Source organism: Strix uralensis, chromosome 22 (assembly GCF_047716275.1).
Source record: "Strix uralensis isolate ZFMK-TIS-50842 chromosome 22, bStrUra1, whole genome shotgun sequence".
NCBI classification, from domain to species: Eukaryota; Metazoa; Chordata; class Aves; order Strigiformes; family Strigidae; genus Strix; species Strix uralensis.
This window is the reverse complement of record NC_133993.1, coordinates 9,473,036-9,494,300: the sequence shown is the minus strand read 5'-3', so window position 1 is coordinate 9,494,300 and position 21,265 is coordinate 9,473,036. Positions and strand designations below refer to the sequence as shown.

Genomic DNA, 21,265 nt, shown 5'->3' with positions numbered 1-21,265 from the left:
ATGACTTTGAGCTCAAAACGGGCACCCACAAAACTGTGGGCTCAAGACCAGCATCTGCAGCCTGACCTGCCCGGCTGACGGGAGCTGCAGCCACAAGTCAGACAAGATTTCTGCGGCAATTACTTGTGCTACAATTTGCCGCAGCTGTAAAATCCCAAATGAGAACATGAAGCCACTTTGGGTTGGGGGTTTGTTTGCTTGTTTGTTTTAAAGGAAAGCTGGAAATCTTGGTAGCATTACCCTCACCACCGCTTGTTCCCTACAAAGGTCTGAGTTCTCCAATGTAATTTATGCATCTATTGCTGGCAGCCTGCAAGCAACCCACCCTCCTCCTCTCCACGCCAAACAAATAATCCTTAATATAGAGGTGAACCAAGTTGCTCTGTATAAAATATAGCCAAACCTTTTGACCAGCTAGAGTACCGTTCCAGGAACTTATTTGCACAATGCCAGAGAGATTATCACACTGGGCTTGAAAGCACTAATGTTATGGTGCATTTCCATTCAGAAAACGATAAATCAAAGAACGTGAGCTCTGTAGCTTTAAGGGAGTCTGATTTCTTTACAAAATGTCATGCAGTATAAGTAGATATTTTTTAGAAAACATGTTGTTTGCTTATGCATGGATTCGTGCCTGTTCTCCTCCCCTTGGCAAAACTCACATTGAACTGGTCAAACCTGCTCGAAGCCCTGGTAAGGAATCAGGAGAAATAACTGCTCTGTGTTTTAACCTCTCACTCCCTGAGCTCGTTTGGACGATGCCTGAGATCAGAAAAGAAAGAAGCCGGGAGAAACCTTCAGTGACAATCGCACTTGTCACAAACCTGTTCCCCAAACGTTCTCTTACGCTGTTTCATAAGGCTTAAAAGCACATCAACAGCAAGTCTGTAATCACCTGGTCAAAAGCAACAACAGACATTTCGGGACATCAGGGAGGCAGAGATAATTGCTTCTAATGGTATTTGAAAAGAAAAATGTTAAAGCTTTCAGCTCCAGCATAAGAGGCATTTCCACTCATCTGCAGGATCTATACAGACTGCCGAACTTGCAGATGCTCAGCATTTCTGAAACAGGTTCTTAGTCTGCGTTTTATTTCACACACTTTGTTATTACACCTAAAATTCAGCAGCATTTGGGCCAGCGGCTCCTTCGGGCCACGGCGCAGGCTGAGAGCCCCAGGCCACGCCTGCATCGGTCACCCAGCCCCTCACCACCGCTGTTCATCCCAGTGCGGCAGGCATCAGGCTGTCATTGGGGAAGAAAACCACAATTTCCACTTTTGGTTTGGAAAAGCAGAGATCCGCTATTACTCCATCGGCACAAGGGCTTAATTCAAGCCCCCGCCGAGCTGTCAGAGCTCCCGCAGCCGGGAGAAGAAAATTGCAGAAACGCCTGCTTTGGAGGTTGGGGTTTGGAGGGGGGGTCGGGATTTTTGTTTTGTTTGTTGGCGGCGTTTTTTAACTAAAAGGACCCAGAAAGCACAAGGCGCCCACGCAGCCCCGCGGGAGCGGCGCCGCCCTGCGCCACACGGGGGCGCTGCAGAACTCCGCTGCCGCCGCGCCCCCCCCCCCCCCCCTCCGGCACCCCCAGCACCCCCCGGACACCCCCACCCCCTCCCCAGCACCCCACTGACATCCCTCCAGCACCCCACGGACACCACCACCCCCATCATCCCAAGGACACGCCACTGACACCCCTCCAGCACCCCACAAACACCCACGGACAGCACCAGAACCCCACGGACACCCTCCCCAGCACCCCACTGACACACACTCCTCCCCAGCAACCTATGAACACCCACGGACACCCCCATGCCCCCCCCCAGCACCCCACGAACACCGCCAAAACCCCACGGACACGACACTGACACCCCTCTAGCACTCCACTGACAGACACACACACACACCCAGCACCCTACAAACACCCATGGACACTGCCAGCACCCCACGGACACCCCCCCACCAGCACTCCACGGACCCACCACTGACACCCCTCCAGCACCCCATGAACACCCACAGACACCCCCAATACCTCACAAACACCCTCCCCAGCACACCAATGACACCCACCCCACCCCCCCCAGCACCCTATGAACACCCATGGACACCGCCAGCACCCCAGGGACACGCCCACCCCCCCCAGCACCCCACAAACACCCATGGACACCGCCAGAGCCCCACAGACACACCACTGACACCCCTCCAGCACCCCATGGACACCCTCCCCAGCACCCCACTGACACACACACCCCCAGCACCCTATGAACACCCATGGACACTGCCAGCACCCCACGGACACACCACTGACACCCCTCCAGCACCCCACGAACACTGCCAGCACCCAACGGACACGCCCCCCCAAAGACCCCACAGACACCCATCCCTTAGCACCCTGCTGGCACCTCCAAGGTGCACCCACGCACACCTCACACACCCTGGCCACCCGTCCCGAGCACCCACCTGCACAGCACCCCACGCACCCTGCCCACCCCCCTCGCACTCCGCACACCCAACACGCTGCACCCTGCATGCCCCCCCCCGCACCCCCAGCTCCTCCAGGTGCCACTGAAAACATTCCTGCAGGCTGGATTTTTAAAGCAATTAATTCCACTTTTAGGAAGCCATTCCTGAGAGTTCAGAAGCGTGTAAGAAGCGCAGGGGAAATAAAAGCAGAAGCTGTAGTTGGAGGTGCCAGGACTACCTAAAATTTTGCAGGGAAGCACGTGTCGTTCAGAAGATGACACACTTCAGGGAGAAAGGATCTGGGGCTCCAAACCACCAGGTGCCTTCACCCTCTATAGGGAAAAAAGTAAGCAAAGAAAACAAGCAAACACAAAAAAAATCCCCCAAGTAAACAAAAAAAATCTGAGAGTAAGTCATCATCGAAATTCAAAAACCCGGAGGAAATCACAACCGAGAGAGAACACAGGACACCTTGAAAGGCAGGAAACACATGGAGAGGCTGCCACGGCCCAGGCAAGAAACTTCTAAAAGAAATTCACAGCCCATCTCCCCTGGATTTGCAAGTTGGCTCGGCAACATCTTCCTTCTGAAGAGTTACATACAAAACTCATTTTGGCATTTTATCGTCTCCCTACCCATTTCTATGGACTAGAAGGTCAAACATGAGCAAATGGGGCCTTCTCCAGGACCAAACGAGTTCAAGAAGTACCTGGAGATGGATTTAAGACGTGCCACCTCTTTACAGTCTCTAATCCCCCAAAAAAAGTTTTAGCATCACGTTGCATTTGTATCTGCCCCCTCCCATCCCCAAGCCACTGGGGCAACTGTGAAGTACCATCTCATCTACCACCCTCCACAGCTTTAAAGATAAAAGCCATTTTTAGCACATTTTTATAAAGCAAAGGGAATTTTTGCTAAAGGATTTGATTTGAAGATACTCAGAACTTATGTATTTAAAAAAAAACCAACAAAAAACCAAAAAACACAGAACTGAATGAGCTGTATATTTGGCCAAAGTTCTCTGCTGACATGATGGAAAAATCTTGGAAGTCAGAGGCAAGATTTCTTACCATGCCTAACAGAACCCGTAAAGTACATTCCTGTCACTGTGAGTTATGCTCCCTTCCACCTGCTAACCGATACCTGTGTAATATAAAAGAAAATATATTGTCGCTTATGTTGTTGTGACACGGCAGCACAGCCGATAGCCACGCGTGGGGGGCACAAGCCGCAGTGGCCCTCAGCCCCTCAGCTCTGCGTGATCTCGCCGTGACGCCCAGTGAATCATTTGGATCCCGGCTCAGCACCCCTCCGGCAGGAGATCACTTGGCAATGATCGCAGAAGCGCCGTGATGGAGCCCCAGGGAAACCCCAACCGATAAAGCAATATCTAGAGGTGTTAGATATCAAAGATGTGCACCTCCTACCCCTCAGGATGCCGTGGTACCGACCTCATGCTTCAGTAAAACTAAATGCAGGAACACTGGCAAATTAAGTGATCTACCAGTTTAAAAGGCAAAACAGTTTTGAAAAGTCTTCAAGTGGTCTGAGCCGGGTACATTACGTGGGAAGTGTCTCCTAAGAAATACTTATCATTATAACAGTGCTTAGTACTTCCACAGCGCTTCCCAGCCTCCCAGCACTGTACAAACATTAGCTTCTTAATCACTCATTAGGGACGATCCTATAGAGCTGGGCCATGCCTCATTGAGTAAAGTCATCCCCAACTCGCTCAGTCCCTCTCGCTCCCTCCAGAGACAACTTGGAAGGTTCTCCGATTCCCACGAGAAGTGCAGAGCAAGCAAGGCAAAGTCTGTTCAAAACAAACAGTGGTGGCGTTCCCCTGCCTCCAAACTGCCCCGTTTTTTGTAGCAAGAGACAGAAGCGAGCATCATCCCAGTCAGAGACCTGCTTCCATTAAAACCTGGAATTAATAAAGTTGGGAAATTCAGGAAGGCGGGAGATAGCAGCCTTTAACAGCGCTGTGGGCTTGCACCCGAGGACACAACCTCTTGTTTCAAAACAGGGCTAAGGAGGGACGGAAAAAAGCCACAGGAATGATAAGTGTGTTCCTACAACTGGCCAATTTATTCTTCTGGCCGTAGCTAGATGGATTACCCCCACGCATCAGCCACCTGTGCTGCCTGACAGGAGCAGCTCTCGGTCACTCATCTGGGTGACAGCAGCACCCCGAGGGGCCGTGGTGGCCCAGGCTCCATAGCAGCACATGGGAGCAGGGTGCCTGCTCCAGGGACCTCGCTGGCTGAACAGACAGGAGAGCGTGGAAGCGAAAAGGGGCACAGCAAAAGTGCAGTGTGCCCACCTGGAGAAGACAAGGCAAACTGAAAACATGAAAATCAGTTCATGCAATCTTAAAACTTCCTACTTCTCCCACAAGGATGCTCTAATTCAGAAACCGAGGCTGTTTGACACACCCTTTAGCTTAATCCACTTCTCAGAACTACTGATTTAAACTCTCTCAGGTGACTGACTTCATATTCACCAAAAACACGTCATGGTGCCTTCTACAAAAAAAAAACCAACACGTCATGGTGCCTTCTACAAAAAAAAAACCAACACGTCATGGTGCCTTCTACAAAAAAAAAACCAACACGTCATGGTGCCTTCTACAAAAAAAAACACGTCATGGTGCCTTCTACAAAAAAAAGCAAAAAAATCATGATGCTGTCTATAAAAAAAAAATCATTGTGCCTTCACCCTCTATAGGGAAAAAAGTAAGCAAAGAAAACAAGCAAACACAAAAAATTCCCTAAGTAAACAAAAAAATCTGATAGTAAGTCATCATCGAAATTCAAAAACCCGGAGGAAATCACAACCCTGATCCATATCCATCCCACTGGCAGATATCTAGAAAAATTCATTCTGATGATGCCTCTACAGATCATGGCAGGCCAAAGAAAAAGTTCCAAAAATCCTGTGTTCAGCCTTTTTTCCCTTTAATATTACTGTTTCAGACTACTAACAGCCTGCATCTAGTCAGCCAGAATTGCTCAACTTTCATCCAGAGCGAACACACACAAAGTCAAGCCCATGATTTGCTGTTATTCAGCACTCCTACCAGTTTCCAAGAACTAACACCTCATTTTAATGTAACTGCTCTCGATGCCAGCTTTTTCCCCTCCTTTTTGTAGTATGTAATTTTTCTGTGTTATCAATCTCCTCGCCATTCACCCATTTGGGCAACCTTCCATCGAGCCTGGCATTTCATCTGTGTCTGAAAACTTCCAGTGGTGCCAAGTGTTTGCATACCTTGCAAGTGTTATGTCAAACTCTGCCCCTTAGAGCTGCCAAAAACCACCACTCAAAGTCAGCAAAGCAAATACCTCCTTAGACAAGCTTAATAAACACGCCAGGAGAAACCCTAGACTTCATAAAGACATTGCTCGCCTGACGAGGCCAAGCTTGAGGTCTTCAGCACGCTTTCATGTCCCATTTAGGCCAACATCCATTATCCTTGTCACACGTTCTCCACCCGCACTCTGCGTAAGTGCATCATATCTGAGCACACAGATTATTTAAAACAACCAATCCCGGCCTCCACACCTCCTTTCATGCTGCAGTTACTAGCTAACTATCAGACTAACCTTGTCTCTAATCAGTCTAAACAAAGCCGTTCATTTTATAGCCTGAATCAACACACACAGCAGATACGCCGGGTGTTTTGCGCTGCGCGAAGCAGCTAACTTTGGTGCCCATCAGATCTTATGGCCTCATCCGAAATAAATCCTCATTTCTTTGTATCCTTGACTAATGACTACCGATTCACTAACAAGAGTGGGAGTAGACATGAAAGAGTACATTGAGTAGAGAAAGGTGGAGAAGAGGAGGGATGGAAGCAGAGAAAATGCAAGAGGAAGGACAAAGGCGGGGGGGGATAAGAAAGCATGGGGGGAAAGTGCAAGGGAAGGAAAAGGGGAGGAGGAAACAAGATCTGTGGGAAGTGGGAGATTGAGAATCTGAGACCAAAGCAGTCAAGCTTTCACTAGGGCCCAGAGATAACCCCTGAGAAGATCAGAACAATCTCACCTCCGTAGGCTTCAATTTTAATAGCGCATCGCAAATCCATCACTCCTAAACTGCCACCACAAGCAGACGTGAGCATCGCAGCAACTCTTTGCCCAGAAAACCCCCCGTTGGACACCGATTGCTTTGGAAAGTGCCCTTGGCCTCGGATGCCAGCTCCCATCCACCGCTCGGCTGGGAGCGCTTCCACGCTCGCAGGAAGAAGCGGCCCCAAATTCCCAAGCACTAGAAGGTCCAAAAAAAGGGCTCTCCAAAGCAAAGCACTTTTAAGAGGTCTCGTTTTCCAAGGGTGGGGGGAGACAAGGTTTGAGAAGACACAGCCCCTCTGAAGTGCGAGACTGAGCACCCAAGAAGAAACACACCCAAAAGTCACACGTTAACTTTGGGAAACGCTAGTCACCGGGTCAAATTCTGCTCTTTTCCAACACCGTTGTCAATCCAAAATAGAACAACCAACTCCAGTTTGCACCAAGATGATCAATACATACCTTTAACCAGCAATACTAAATTAAATTCAGGCTCACCATAGCATTTTATGGTCATTGACAAAACAGGTACCAGTCAACCAAAAAAACCAGAGCACACCTCCTGCATTATGACATGGATGAAAGACAAGGCAGCCATGCTAGATTACGCTTACCTTTCGATCTTCTTAAGAACTTCAAAAAGCATCAGTGACTTACCATCATCCTGGAAGTCTGATGGAAGTGAAGCATCAGATGTCATGGAAGGGGCCAAACTCCAGCTCTGATTTTCATCAGAACTGTCCTGTCCAAAGCCAGCATCATGCTGATCCTCTCCTAGAAAGAGAGGGAGAGCCTGATTTTAGTGAAGAGGACACATTTCTAAACCTAAATAGTATTGCCTACACCATGAGACACGTTTTCTTTTGGTTCCCACCTTCCACTGAAGTCCTCTACAAAACCCAGAACTACTTCTGTGGGTTTAAGGCCAGATTCATCGTTTAGAGCCAAGGCAGCATATTCCTGCTGCAAGAACACTCATGCTGGATATGTACAGACTTCACACCTGGAAGGCACACGAGGAGGAGGCTGAAAACACCAGCCTTGGGGCCAAACTACTAGAGCTATGTCCAATTCCTTGTTCTTGCTCTCAGCACACGACCTCTGCGTAAATCATCCATCTGTAAAATGGAGGACCACGCTACCTGCTTCACTAGAGTGAAGAATCTTCCTATATTGTAGGAAAAAGCTTTGAGATCCTTAATTGAAGAGTGGTAGGGGAAAAAAGATTGACTCCCTGTGACAGGCAGGCACATACAAATTAAGAAAGCAACATGTCTGTGTGAGCTACTACCTCCCCATACTTGATGTTGCATTGAATTTTTCTGTAAGCAGACATTTCGCTAGGGAATTTGCTACTGATATTGGATCTCAAGCAGAAGGTACCTGAGATACTACAGTGACAGATGTTAATATCAAATTTTAATATAAATGGAGTGCAGCTAGCCTACCTGTAGAAGAAAATACTACTCACCCTATACAAAGCCAAAAAGTGGTCTTTCAAGCTTTTGCCTTACATTTCCTGAATACACACAGCCCAGACTGCTGATAACAGAGGCAAAGACAGCTGCTTACTCATTCAACACACAACAAACAGCAAGAAAGGTGAGTTTTCAGCTGATGTTAATTGTGTTCAAACACTAAAACCAAGTTTTATCTCAGCAAACAGAGGAACGGTGCCCCGTGGTTTAAATCAAGCGCTGATGAAAGGGTACCAAGGCCTGGAACGGAGGGTTACAACGCTCTTCCTCCCACCAAGAAACACAGTGGAGACGCCATTAAGTCTCCAGCTGCACAAAGACGTGACACAATATTTTGGATGTGTTTTATTTTCAGCATCCCAGGTTGCAACCTTCCCTTGCTTGCTCTGAGCGTGAAGCTCTCAGAGACGCCAGGCTCCTGCGTTCAAGGGCCCATTTTCGAGAAAACTTCAATTCTTCACCAAAAGGAACAATCTGGCTGTGAAGAGCCTAACGCACACAAGATTGTCCTCCCATAGGGTAATCCTTAAAAAACAAATCTAAAAAACGAATCACACTGGGTGCCAGACACCATGATAGTCTTGCTGATATTGTAAACTAAAAGGTCTTGGAAAATTGATTGAAGATTTGACTTTAAGATTTACCAAAGGCCTGCGGGGGTCAGTGACAGAACAGAGGGGTCCCTGGCAGTCCACCTTTTAAGCCATTACAACTTTCCTAACAGGGGAAGAGCCCAAGAAGTAATCAAATCTTTTCCCAATCCTATGCTCACTTGCTTCCAGCCGCCATCCCAGCACGCAGTGTGCGGAACATCAGATTCCGGAGAAAAAGGAAATTCAGAAAATAACTTTTCTCCTTTTGAGAGGTGCATCATTCGGCATCTGCACTGTTAATCTCTCATGCCAAGAAACAAACTGCAGGTCCCTGGCCCAAAAGGGCAGGCTCTGATCCCTCCTGCGAGATCAGGCATCGGCAGAGGTGGTACTGCAGCAGTCTTTCATCCACGGACTACTTCGCAGCCGTGAAGAGTAAGCAAAGCACGTTCCTCTATGCTACAACAAACTGAAATTCATGCATGCACCTCCATGAAGAAAAAAAAAAAAAACAATTAGGGGTTAAAAAGCAAAGACTGAAATCCCCCGCTCCGCTGGCCAGACTCTGGGAAGCAGAGCGCATCCGTGAGCGCCCCACCGACCGCCTGACCTTGGAGAAGTCATTTCAGTGCTTTGCTCAGTTGTGTGTGACAAGGGGATGGTTCTTCCCTGTTTTACTGTAGCACTTTGAGATCCTCAAATAAACAAAGCTCTAAAAAGCCTGTATAAAAAGCTGCTACCAAACAGCGTTGTAGGAAAACACGGTGTTCATTCTAATGAGGAGCCTTCCTCCGTGCCGTGCTGCAGCGTTGCGGGCTCGACTATCTGCAGCGATGTGAAGATGCCAGCATTATAAGACACTTTCCATAAGCCCGTTCAGCCCCTTAAAAAGAACATTTTCTTTCAACCAAACTGCACCATATTAAACCCAGCTTTTCAAACAAACACCAAGGTAACAGGTGGTCCCCTATAACGAGATACAGGTGCAGGATTATTGCGATAACGAGCAAACTGCTTCTGGTTTCTGACGAGCAGGAGGCAGCGTGGCGCGGTGCAGCCGCCGCGCCGGGGAGGCACGGCTCACGCGTCGCTGCATGGCTGCAGTAAACCATTTGGAACAAGAACAAGGGCCCAATCAAGAAAGTTACTTGCAAGAATAAGTCACTGGCTTTAACAGCAGGAGAAGCTGTTACACACATCAACCACGGGGTAGAATCGAGCCACAGGTCCCTGTTTTGGCAGAATAATTCCCAAGTATGAAATATCGTGGGGGGGGGGGTGTCACCACAAATGTGCTCTTTCTTGCTGTCCCCACGCAGGAGTGGAAACCGGGGCTTCCCGTGTTCATGCAGGCTACCACAACCCCCTCAAATATACCCCGCTGCCACACATACATACATGTATCATGCCAAGCACAGTGGGACTTGGAATTGCATGAGCTGCTGCAACACAAATCAATACAAACAAAGGCATTTTGTTTGGTTTAGTATTAGGAATATTTTCAAACACCACCTGTAGTTTCAGTAACCAAAAAAAAACCCCAACAAAAACTCTGCAGATGTAGCTACTTAAAACAAATCCTATTGCCTTTCCATTTGGATTTGCATTACGAGAACTTCTAGTGCTTTAATCCACTTCTCCATAAAGTTTATGGAGCAGCAACAGCTAGTTGAGTCCAAGCAGAAAAAATAACCAACAACTTGTCAGGGGCCAAGCTATTGTTCTGAATGAAGAAAAAACTCATTAGCTTTTAATGAAAACACAGGGAATAAAAACCAAATAGCACAGAACCCCAGCAAATAATTACTCTGCACCTGACGCAAAGCTGCTCTATCTTCCTACTCAAATTCTCAGCAAAATTCCCCAACTTATCGCTCTTTGGAGCATGAACAAAAGCAAGACTGACTCTAAGGGAAAGAGCAAGAGGTTTCTCGGGCTTAGACCTCATCCAGGGGCTCCCCTGGCACTGTTTGGCTACCCTCAAGTGTGCTAAATACCCAGCTTGCTTGCTTCATGATAGTTGTGGCATGAGAAAAAAAAAAAAATTACGCCATTTTTGAGCAGTCTGTGATTTTCTGCAGAAAGAGTTTCTCGTACAGCAGCAGAAAGAGGGGCTTGAAAGCATTCTGTGTCATTAACACAGATACTGTGCTTTATACGTATCGACTCAGCAAATTACAGAGGGGACAGATTGTGTGTCTGGTGACAGGGGTGTCCCCAGCAGAAGAGGGGGCGGCAGCTCCAAGCGCAGCGACTTTGAACAGCAGCATCAGGTCGCATCAGTCACAGCAGGTCCCTGCAGGACCCATGGACATCGCACAGAGCTGGCATCAGGCAGAGACGCAGCCTCTGGCGAAGCCCCTGCATCAAAGGAGAAAAAAAATTACCAAGATGAGAATGGAAAGAACCAAATGAAGCCTTAACAGGGCTCTGAGCAAGAAGCATGAGCAGGACCTGCAGGAGGAGTCACCACGCTGAGGGAACACACTGTTGCTTCCTTCTCTGCAACCTCAAGAGCACAAACGCTGCTCTCTGCAAGGAAGGGAATAACCTGAACCTACCCATCCTATTTGCTTTGGGGCTTGCAATGCTGGAGGTAAAAATAAAAGCCCGACCTCTGCTCTGGCATCGTTGCAGGACCTGGCAGATGACAGGTCTTACGACAAACGCTAGAAAAACCTCAGTTCACGTTCTGGTTTTGCTACAAATTCTGTTGCACGGTGTCAGCACACGCCTCCATGCCCGTCTCCCCCTCTGCAGAGGTGAGAGAGGGACAGTTACTCTCTTTTAAGACTAAAACCTCTTATTGAGGCCTCAAAAATCAAGCTCCCCAAGACCAAATTTTTTTTCACACGTGAACTGGCAAAGAAGTTTTCCTTTCTTTAAGCTGCACTTTGCCTCTCATGGAGGGGGGTGTGGAATATAAAAGCTGTATTAATGCATCCTGGCACACACAGGAAGAGAAACAATCTGAATAGGTGAAAGGGCTTTGTAGTAGAAAAAAACCCTCATCTCCAGTAGCTTGTTAAGGGAACTGCAATTAAGCTTACTTTGCATTCAGTGAAGGTCTTTATCTAGGTACCTAGAGTTTCATTAAGCATCTTTTTAGAGCATAAGAAAAATCAATACCAAGCAAGTTCCATTTACGCTTTTATGATAAGCTTGTTCATGCCAAAGCGGAAGTAAAATCCCCAACTCGAGTTAATATTCAAGGAAACAAAGTTCCTGCTTTAAAGTAATGAGTCCTTAGTATCATACTACAAATAAAGGTCTCTGATCCAAATCCCATCTGCCTTCATGCTCGACAGTGTTAATATCTCTAGATTTTCAGGGACTAATTTAGCAGTAATGCATTTCCCAAAGCAGAGCTGTAAAAGTATTATCAATACTATGGTTTAATATCCCCTACTACAATCACTCGCAGAAATTATGGAGAATCAGATGGAAACACATCAACAGAGACGCACCCACACAGTAAGTACTGCTCACATGTAAATATATTATAGTTTAGCTTTTGTAATGTAGTTAAAGCTCTGTCAACATTGCTATTATAAATTACGTACCTTTTTAAACACATTTATGGGCTAGAAAATGTACGATGTTTCTTTTTTTGCATGCCTTAAAGGCTTCATCAGCTCCTAAGCGCCCATTTGGATCTGTGTGGTTAGCCCCCCGTGATTAATACGTGAATAACTGAGGTTTTGGTGGATGTAGATTTTCTGCACCTTCTTCATACAGACTTAGCAACTTCCTTATAGCGCCAGTGCCTGGGGAACGTGATATTTGCCTGAAAATCCCATGTTTTCTATTGCACGTCACTGTGATACGCACACATGTCCGTCCTCCCCTCCTGGGCTGTACTAGGAACAGTGGTTTTATTCAGAAACTACAAGAGAAATGTCTTTATCCAGAGATCTCAAAGTGTTTATCCCACTTCATAAGTATTTTCTTGGATGCGGAGATCATGCACTGAAGGAAAATAACTTCGTCCCTGGCTCACGAGGCAAACAAGGCCGTGGTGGGAGCAGGACCCCTCTCTGCCTCCGCCGTGTTTTATCAGTGGGACGGGTCCCACCTCACGGCAACGGGGTCAAGAGCAAAGCGAGGGGCTTCCTCGCACGAAGCGGGAGCCGATTTATCACGGGTTTAGAAACGTCGACCCAAACAGGTCTTGGCTGGCTGACAAGTGAATCCAGTCCAAGCCTAATTTTGCCCACTCAGGCTCCAGTTTTTGCTAATTATACGTAGTAAAGCAAATTAATGGGCCACTCACAGCGCCGCCTGCGAAAGGCCGAGCGGCTGCAATGCTGCCGGGTGCCCAGCAGGTCGGGCTGCAGCGCGCAGCTTCAGCCGGGGCTGCGCGGCCGCCGCCAGACGCGCGGAACCTCCGCACCGCTGCGCGGGGGAGCGGGGCCACAGCCCTCCCACCCTCGGGGACGGCCAGCGGGTAGATTTGCTAAAGCTTTCTGGAGTGCAAAGCCTACTCCTGTCGTCGGGGGACACCAAAAAAAAAAAAAAAAAAAAAATCAAAACGCTACAACGGGTCCAAGTGTTTTCTTACGCCAAAAGCAATTCGAGTTTTGCAACTCTCAGCATCAAGAGAATAACCCCAAAGGAGGCTGAAAAGGTCACAGCAGGCTGGGGTTAAATTATTTTCTCTATCATATGTCAAAGAAACTTAATGATTTCACAAAACAAAAAATAACCTGGAAGATATTAATTTGTCAATCTTTTAATCTGACATGCAGATATTCAAACCAAAGCCTTCCCACGGCCGATGATGGGTTTATTTCTAAAAAGGAAGAAGAGCCAATAATATAAAAACCAAGTCCTATTCACACACCAAAAAGGCCACCCCACAAATGACATTCAAGAAGTTTGCGACTTGTAAGCGCTGCCCAAAAGACAACTTTGCCAGGGCTGCTCTGTAAGACAGCAAAGCTCATTCTCACGAAGCCAAATAGCTGATGGGGGGGGGCTTTGATATCCCCCCAAACTCATGAAAACAAGCTGCTGAGCTCACAGCGCCTCTCTCCCATCACTCTATTTTCTAATCCCCTGCCAGCCCCTTGTGCCATTCCCCAGCTGAGCTCTCCTCTCCACTTTTCTCTTCCTTTTCTCGCTGTGTGTTTGCTCTCTCCCTCCCCCTCTAACTTCCTCCCTCCAGCTCCTCTCCTGCAATCCTTGGCACCCTTTCAGTAAAGGCTCCACATATTCTGCCTCTCAAGTGGGCAGCAGCTACACAGACCAGCTGCCTGACAGGGGAAGCCCAGCACAGTTCAGTCTTGCTAGGAACAAGCCTGAAACCCAGCGCAGCAGAAGATTCCCACGGGATGTAAACAAGTAAACAAGATTTATTCTTTCTTTCATGACCCAGTAACACACCAGTGAAATACAAAGCCCATCTAATGTGAGCAAAACCAGCCTAAAGCTACCAACAGTTTGTATTTCTGTCCGCTAATAAATTATTCCTTGTGAGCCTCTTCTGAAGAGAGAAGGTCTTCGTTTAAAGGATTGGGGGTACTGAGGGAAAGTACAAGTCTGTACTTTGGTTCATCTTCTGAGGTACCAGCTCTGCTAAGAACGCAGCAAAAAGTGTCTGTAAAGCCAGACTCCACGCTTGTGCAGTGCAATAATTAACAAGCAGTTCTGCAAACACAGTCTGGGATCTAAAAAAAAAAAAATGTCAATGTCATTGGTACCAAAAAGGAAGCTACAGGCCAAATAGTTTTGAGTAATGTCCGTTGCAGCATCAGTAGGTTCAGCGTATTTTCTTAGCTGAAACCCTTCCAAGTGAGCGAGGAATAGACAGAACCAACCCACAAGGGAGCTGGGGTTTAGCGAGCATATTCCAATGACAAGACACAAGGAGGCTGTCTTGCCCGTATCTGTAGCAATTTTCACTGTTAAAATAAGTGCAGACAGTGAATGCAAAGACAGGAGCATACAGCAGAGCGATAGGCTCTGGGGACTGCAGGAGATGCCCATTAAGCATTTATGATGATGCAAAAGATGATTTTACAGTTGTGTTTTCAGGATGGAGTCGACTAAAGGGCAGAATCACTATTTCGCAGATGATTTGCATGGGGTTACTGCTCTACAAACCAAAGCAATGCAGAAGTCGTTGTGGGGAGAGGGGGGAGACAGGCTCAGAGCTCCAGAGCTGAACCAGCTGAAGGCCTGGCAGACCCAGGGGTCGGGACCCGGCGCTGCACTCCCAGCCCTGCCGGGCAAGGGCTCAAAGACACACAACAGGACACTCCTTTTCCTAAGGGCTCCAAACCATCTTAATGGCCAGAACAGAGAATTTACATTGTTTTTCCCCATTTTTGTGGAGCAGGAGGGTCTATTTCCCACTGTGAGAAAGCTCAGGTGACGTATACATGAACACTCTCATGCTCTATCCTCAGTGGGACAATTTCTTGAACCTTCTTCTGTTCTGCATGAACACAGGGCAGCGCTGGGGCTGCGCGTCCATCTAAGCACATTACAGTAACCCCTGAGATTTCTTTATAAAAAAAAGAAAGCTGCAGCACATTCCTATTACTCAAACAAGTTCAGAAAACACTGAGGGTTCATTTGAGAAGGCTCTCTATCTCCAAAGCTGCACATCAGGCAATTTAGACAATCTAATAATTAGAGTATTTTATTAACTGACCAAAGTGAGAGCAATAGAACTTGTTAATATTTAACTTACTGGGGCTCCCCAAACTGCTGTATATTTAGCATCTTTACTGACATTTTTATACCTTCTTCTTTATGGTACATTGCTTTATTCGTAGGAGTCTGGCGTGCTCTGAACTTCCCCGGGGAGGGAAGCAGGGACACTGCTAAATGTGAACAAAGAGGGCAAGCTCTGCCCCACGGTGTTACAATTCGGATGGGTTTCAAAGGGCTATGGGTGACTCAGTAACTTGAACACTTTGATTAATGAAGTAGAGATCTCCAAGAAGCATCTAGTAATCCAAACCAGGAAACCTTCCTCAAGTTTGTAAGAAGTTTTAAATCAATGGGCTGGTTTAAAAAGAGTTCAAAAAGCCCTCCTCATTAACCTGATTCTTCTCAATAAAGGTCATGGAAGTTTTGACATTAACTGCAGAATAACTGAGCCAAACTGCTAGTAGCTGTTACCTGCTTTCAATCCTATTAGAAATTCTGCAAGCTCTTCATTTGCTGGCTCCAAGTAAAGATTGATAACAGCAAACCTGATTTTTTTTAAAATCAATTGACACGTTTATTCTTGGAGGCTTTTCCCTTCTCCTCCCCTCGTTTCATGCAATGAACACACCCAAAAAGAAGCGTCTAACGTTTTCAAGAAATGCTGAAAACATCTTTTGCATTTCCTTGTGCTACAGCAATATGAATTTCAATCAGGGATAAACATCTCCCCCTTAATTACTCTGCGCTTACAACCAGCTAAACCCATTTCTCACCGCTACGGAACCGCACTCAGGGGTGCTCACGGGGGCAGTCTGGGTCGAGATTCCACCCCAGCCCCATCCTGGGCTGAGGCTGGATGTCAGCACACCCCAGTGCTCCGCCAAGTTCTCTCTCCAGCTGAAGGGTCTGTCGCAGCCCTTGGCCTGGACTCCCAGGTTTTTAAAAGATTTTAAAGCTTCATGATAAGCAGGGAGGGGGAAGTGGGACTTGATTTCTGGTCTGAACACTCAAAATGCAATAGCAACAGTTTCAAAGTTACATATACCTCTTGATTTTTCTATGTATATATGTAAATAAAAATGCAAATACACCGCCACACAGCCCTTCCCAGAGCACAGACGCCTCCTCCCTATGACATTTTTCCAAGCAGAGCATTCTGTTTTCTCCTATAATCGTTACTCGCCTCCAAAATTTGTGCACAATACCTTAGGTAGCAGAATAATTTATAAGTCCGTGTAAAAGCAAAGCTGTGCAGCTGCTCAGAGTTTGCGAAACTATGAAACAGGAGGGATTTCAATGCAAAAAATACTGTCTCTACACAGATTAGTTTGCCTAAAATAATACATACACAGAGGCAAAGAACTGCACGCTCGGAGTTGCAGGAAGCAAAGCTTCAGCGCTGATAAAGGGAGCTGTCAGAATTGTTGATATTAGAACTTTTCTTTTTTAAGTTAAAGAACATATGCCTTTGTGTATATTTTATTTTTCATTAATTAACTCTGTCCCACACACCACCCAAACACATCTTGGACTTTAGAAGGCATTCTAACAAAAGTTTTTTTGTTTTCTTTTTGTCTCTACATGTTATGACATTTCAAGGGTTGTAGCTGGCACTCATGTTTATAAAGCAGGGGAATTCCAAGCATGGCGATAGAATAGATATTTTAACAATATGTTACAAATATTGTCAATTCGATATTTTTTCCCTTGCGTTTTCAAACACATCATAAATCTCGACTAGGTTTCTGTCTATGAACCCTGCTTACCACTGAGCTGGAGACTCTTGGCATGAACGCAAAGAGGGGTTTTTATAAATAAAACTTAGTAAAATCACTGTGCACTCCATTAATTCAGGAACACTCTGCCTCAGCTTCAAAGCGGATCTTTACAGTAAAGATGGTGTTTTTGCTGCTTTAATGATTTGCTACTTGTACTTGTCATAACTACATGAACCAAATATGCAATACGAGGGAGCAGCGGTTTAGGGAAATGCACAGTTCCGTCTCCCATCCAGCTCTGCTTCAGTTCAATTCAATAGATTTGAGGTTTTATATAGAAAAACTACTTCATAAATCTAACACTTGAGGCCTTTGTATAATGCCAGTTAATGAAAGAAAACTACACACGTGCCTCGGGTATATACATACCTCATGCACTGCTACCACATCCAACCCCAAGAATAACTGGCGACCCATGAAGCACTTGGCATCCGAGCCAAAGTGAGCAGGGACGATAGAGGTAAAACGATATGCACTTCATCTAAATAGTATATACTATGAGAGAAGTGGCCTACTAAGACTTTCCACGCTGTTACCTGCTTAATCCTTTTACAGAATATGAAGGCTCCAAATTTAAGTCACATTTTATCCCAGCTTGTCCCTTACCCCACCTCCCTGCCACACATTTATATTTATTGCTCCCAACTTTAGGGAGGCGACATTCTCTGGCACGCAGCTGGGAGCAGCAGTAGATCTGGACCCCTGGATGTATCTGTCGATGCTCTGGAAAGTTAAGTTCATTTCTTGAGCCTCAGTTTTCCCAGATTCCATAAATGGGATCAGCTATCCTCTCTGTCATATGTTTTGACTACTCATGAATATTTTAAGGAACTCTACTATTCAGCAAATATGCATGCAGCACTTCAGAGAAAATCATTTGGGATGAATTTTTGATGGAAAAACAAAAGTGTTATCATAAGCTCAATTAAAATAAATCTGGTTTTATTCACCTAGTTGGGGTTGTTTCCTTCAAAATAAAGTAAAAAGTTCATGCCTACAACTGCATCCACTCTGAGGTTTTTTAGTGTGAACGAGTACGTGGAAGTTAAGAGTTCTCCGTGCAATGCCATGCTAAGGAGACACCCACCCAATGGGAAGGCCCAGGAACCCCCCAGGAGCATTTGGAGGGCCAGTTCTGGGGCAGAGCCCCATTTTCTCCATCTGCAAAGGTCCGTGTCGTCAAACAGAGTGTTACAGAGCAACTTGTGCTCCTGAGTATCTCAAAGTACTGTATAGCCATCAATAACTTCATCTAACTCGCTGCTACCAGTGGCCATATGCCTTTTTACACTTGCCCATCTTTGCATGCCGTTTGGGAACGGAGAAGCCAGAACACACCAGTGACAATAATTTAGTGCAAAGTCCCATTCCAGCAAAGCCAAACATCCAGCCCTGACCCACAGCTCTTATTTAGCCACACATGCACCTTTTTCTTCTTTAATCCCTCCTCTCGCATTCCTTCCTGTCCTTCCATTCTCTTCCCAAATGTTCATCTCTTTCCTCCCGTTTCCCTCTCCTCCTATTTAATGCTGGATTTCCTTGCAGTACCCCAGAATGGCCTGTCGCCGCTCCCTCAGACCATTCGTTTCTTCTAAACCAAAGCTGTTGCAGACCATTTTCCCTGTGCTGAATTGTGAGAAGAGACAGAAACAGCAGAAAGGAACTTGGGGGAGGGCTACAACTGACCCAGGTCTTCTCTAGATTTTCTTTGCCAACTTTCCTTAACTCTCTTTCCGCAAAGGGGAGGTTGCTGCAAGACAGAAAGGGCATGCATGCGTAAAATATATTAAGTGTATAAAATGCTTCACATAGGCAAGTCAGCCCTCTTCCAAGAGGAAATGAGTCACCCTGGGGCTCTGTTCAAAGAGCACCTGAAGAAAAAGGCAAAAATAATTTGCAACTACACGCTACAGTCAACAACATTGCTTGGTGCGTACGAATTGGGCACAGCAACTCATCCTGCAAATCTTACGCTCTCTTCACTTACATCTTTCTGAAGCTACACTCATCTACCCAACTTGTCCTCAAGACCTGCGCTCCTGTTTCATACAAATTTCTGCTTGCTGGGAAATATCAAGACCAATTCTATTAGCTTCAGCCAATACTGGAAACCAACAGGTTGGAATAGCTGGAATCACTGAGGTTTTGGGCTTCAGAGGGATTTCAGCATGGCTCCGAGTTCAAGATGTGGTCACAAGTTGTGCTTACCCCCTCTAGAAAAGCTGTTTTCTAGGAATTACAGGGAAAACCCCAACCCTTCTTAGAAGCCACCTTTTCCTTTGCCACTTGTTATTTAAAAGCATTGGCAGTGCCACTAAGCGGCTAATTTGTACCTGTTTTTTTCAGTCCTCTTATCAATACGTCCAGGCACATGAGATTTTTTTTTTTTCTTTAAAACCAAGACCCACATCCTAGTTCTCTGGTTCTTTTCCATTCAACACGCACCAGGTTCTCATCACCACCTCTCCTTCCCCCAGCAAGGTGTCATAAGCTGGAGTTGAGGCTCTCAAGCCCATGTTTTCACTCCCAAGTTGTCCTGCTTCCTTAGCACTTTTTTTCCCCCAAGTAGCATTAGTTCCCACATAAGGACACATTTAGAGATACCTACATACCTGAGGACCCAAACACTTGCACAGTAATTCCTAGCAGACATTTAAGCAAGCTCAGCAATTCATTTACAAATCTCTACACAGTTCTACAAACCAATCTTCTTAATATTACTTAGGCTTCCAACTCTATAAAAGAATAAAGATTATTTCAAAAGAACAAAAGCATCCCTCCTCCGCCCTTTAAATTGTATGAACTTTCAAAATTTAAAAAAAAAAAATCTAATTTTGAGCCCTTTTATGTGTTCTAATCCTCTCTCGCTCTTTTTTTTTTAATTTTGAACACAGCTGTCTGTTGTACTTTCTCAAATGATGCCAGATGCTGGGTTCATCAACCAAACGCATGAAAACAATGGTTTGAAAGCAATTAGAAGCACCGAGGCTGCACCGAGGCTCATATTAAAATGTGATAACACTGTTCTAGTGGGAATTGCAATGCTGCTGCATTTCTGACATTTCTGTGCTGCCAGACAGACAGGATGTGCTGGAAGTGGGCCCTGATCGAGGAGGTAACATACTGGAATTTATTCCTGGAGTAAATGAAGGATTAGCTGAGTTGGAACACTCACAAGGATTTTTATTATGGCCCCAGCTCCCATCTTGTTTGAACAGTGGCAGATCCTTCTGTCCGTGCTCACGTATCACAACCATCGTTTAAGGGAGAAGGACGAACCCACCGAACCATGTGCCTTGGCTGCAGCCCGGTTGCACCCAGTGCTCCAAATGAGGAATCAGAGCCGAGCTCCACCGATCCGATACGGAGTCAGAGGAGCTCCAGGTCAGCTCCGAGCAAATACATATCCATCAATTGCTCCAAATACGCAGAAGTATCCACTGACACGGCTTGTGACCTGCCGGCACCCTGGAAAGTTTAAATCATCCCTCCCATTATTGCACAAATGAAGATCCATGTCACAATCAGAATCTCCCAGCTTGTTAACAGACATAACAAGAGATGGTCACGGTCCTGAAAAATTTACAGCCTGACCGTTTTCTACACCTGAAGGTTGGTTCAGTTTCAAGTTCGGGTTAACGTGAAGCAATGAGACTGGAGGAAACTTGCTGAAGGTTACCCAACAGTCTTTGCTCCCGCGTCAATGGCCCATGGGAATATACTGCCTTTCTGAACTTCAAGCCTTTCTGGAGACAGAAGTTTTGCAGAAAAATTTCCTGGGCTTGTCCAAGACAATACGCTTACGTCAGCACCATACAGTTTTGTGTTATTTGCTCTCAAGGGTAAGGAGAAATGGACTTCTGCTGCTAAGAATACTAACCCCAACTCCTCCTATAGCCCTCACCACAGCTTTGCCCCTCTCCACCCCTAAGAACTGCCACACAGAGCTATATATTCAGTTTAAGCTCTTCTCTTTGTTGACTTTGCATAGAAAACGCCACACACATCCAGCCCTTCCCTATTCCCAAAGCTCATAGCAGCAAGAACTCACCCCTCCTTCCCCGGCTTGTACTCACCCCGGGGCAGAAATTCCAAGTGGTACCTAAAAGACAATAAAAAAAAAAGAAAAAAAACAGACATAAGCATATATTATTTTCTTAATGATTTGTTCCAGCCTGATGAGTAAGTGACAGATGGGAAAATTATGCCAGAGTGCTGCCAGGA

The 21,265-nt window shown here is 46.1% G+C and overlaps 1 protein-coding gene across 2 annotated transcripts in view; it reads right to left on the bottom strand.

Annotated features, from left to right (window-relative positions):
• The window catches only part of SKAP1 (src kinase associated phosphoprotein 1), a 156,056-nt gene that overhangs the window by 117,230 nt on the left and 17,561 nt on the right, over nt 1-21,265 (bottom strand). Inside the window, exons 3-4 of one of the 2 annotated variants that reach the window (XM_074892335.1) lie at nt 21,118-21,143; nt 7,190-7,306 (exon numbers count right to left, since the gene is read on the bottom strand). In XM_074892335.1, coding sequence (XP_074748436.1) covers nt 7,190-7,306; nt 21,118-21,143 — 143 coding nt within the window. Of the gene's footprint in view, nt 1-7,189; nt 7,307-21,092; nt 21,144-21,265 lie in introns of both variants that reach the window. The other variant, XM_074892336.1, reaches the window with a different exon arrangement.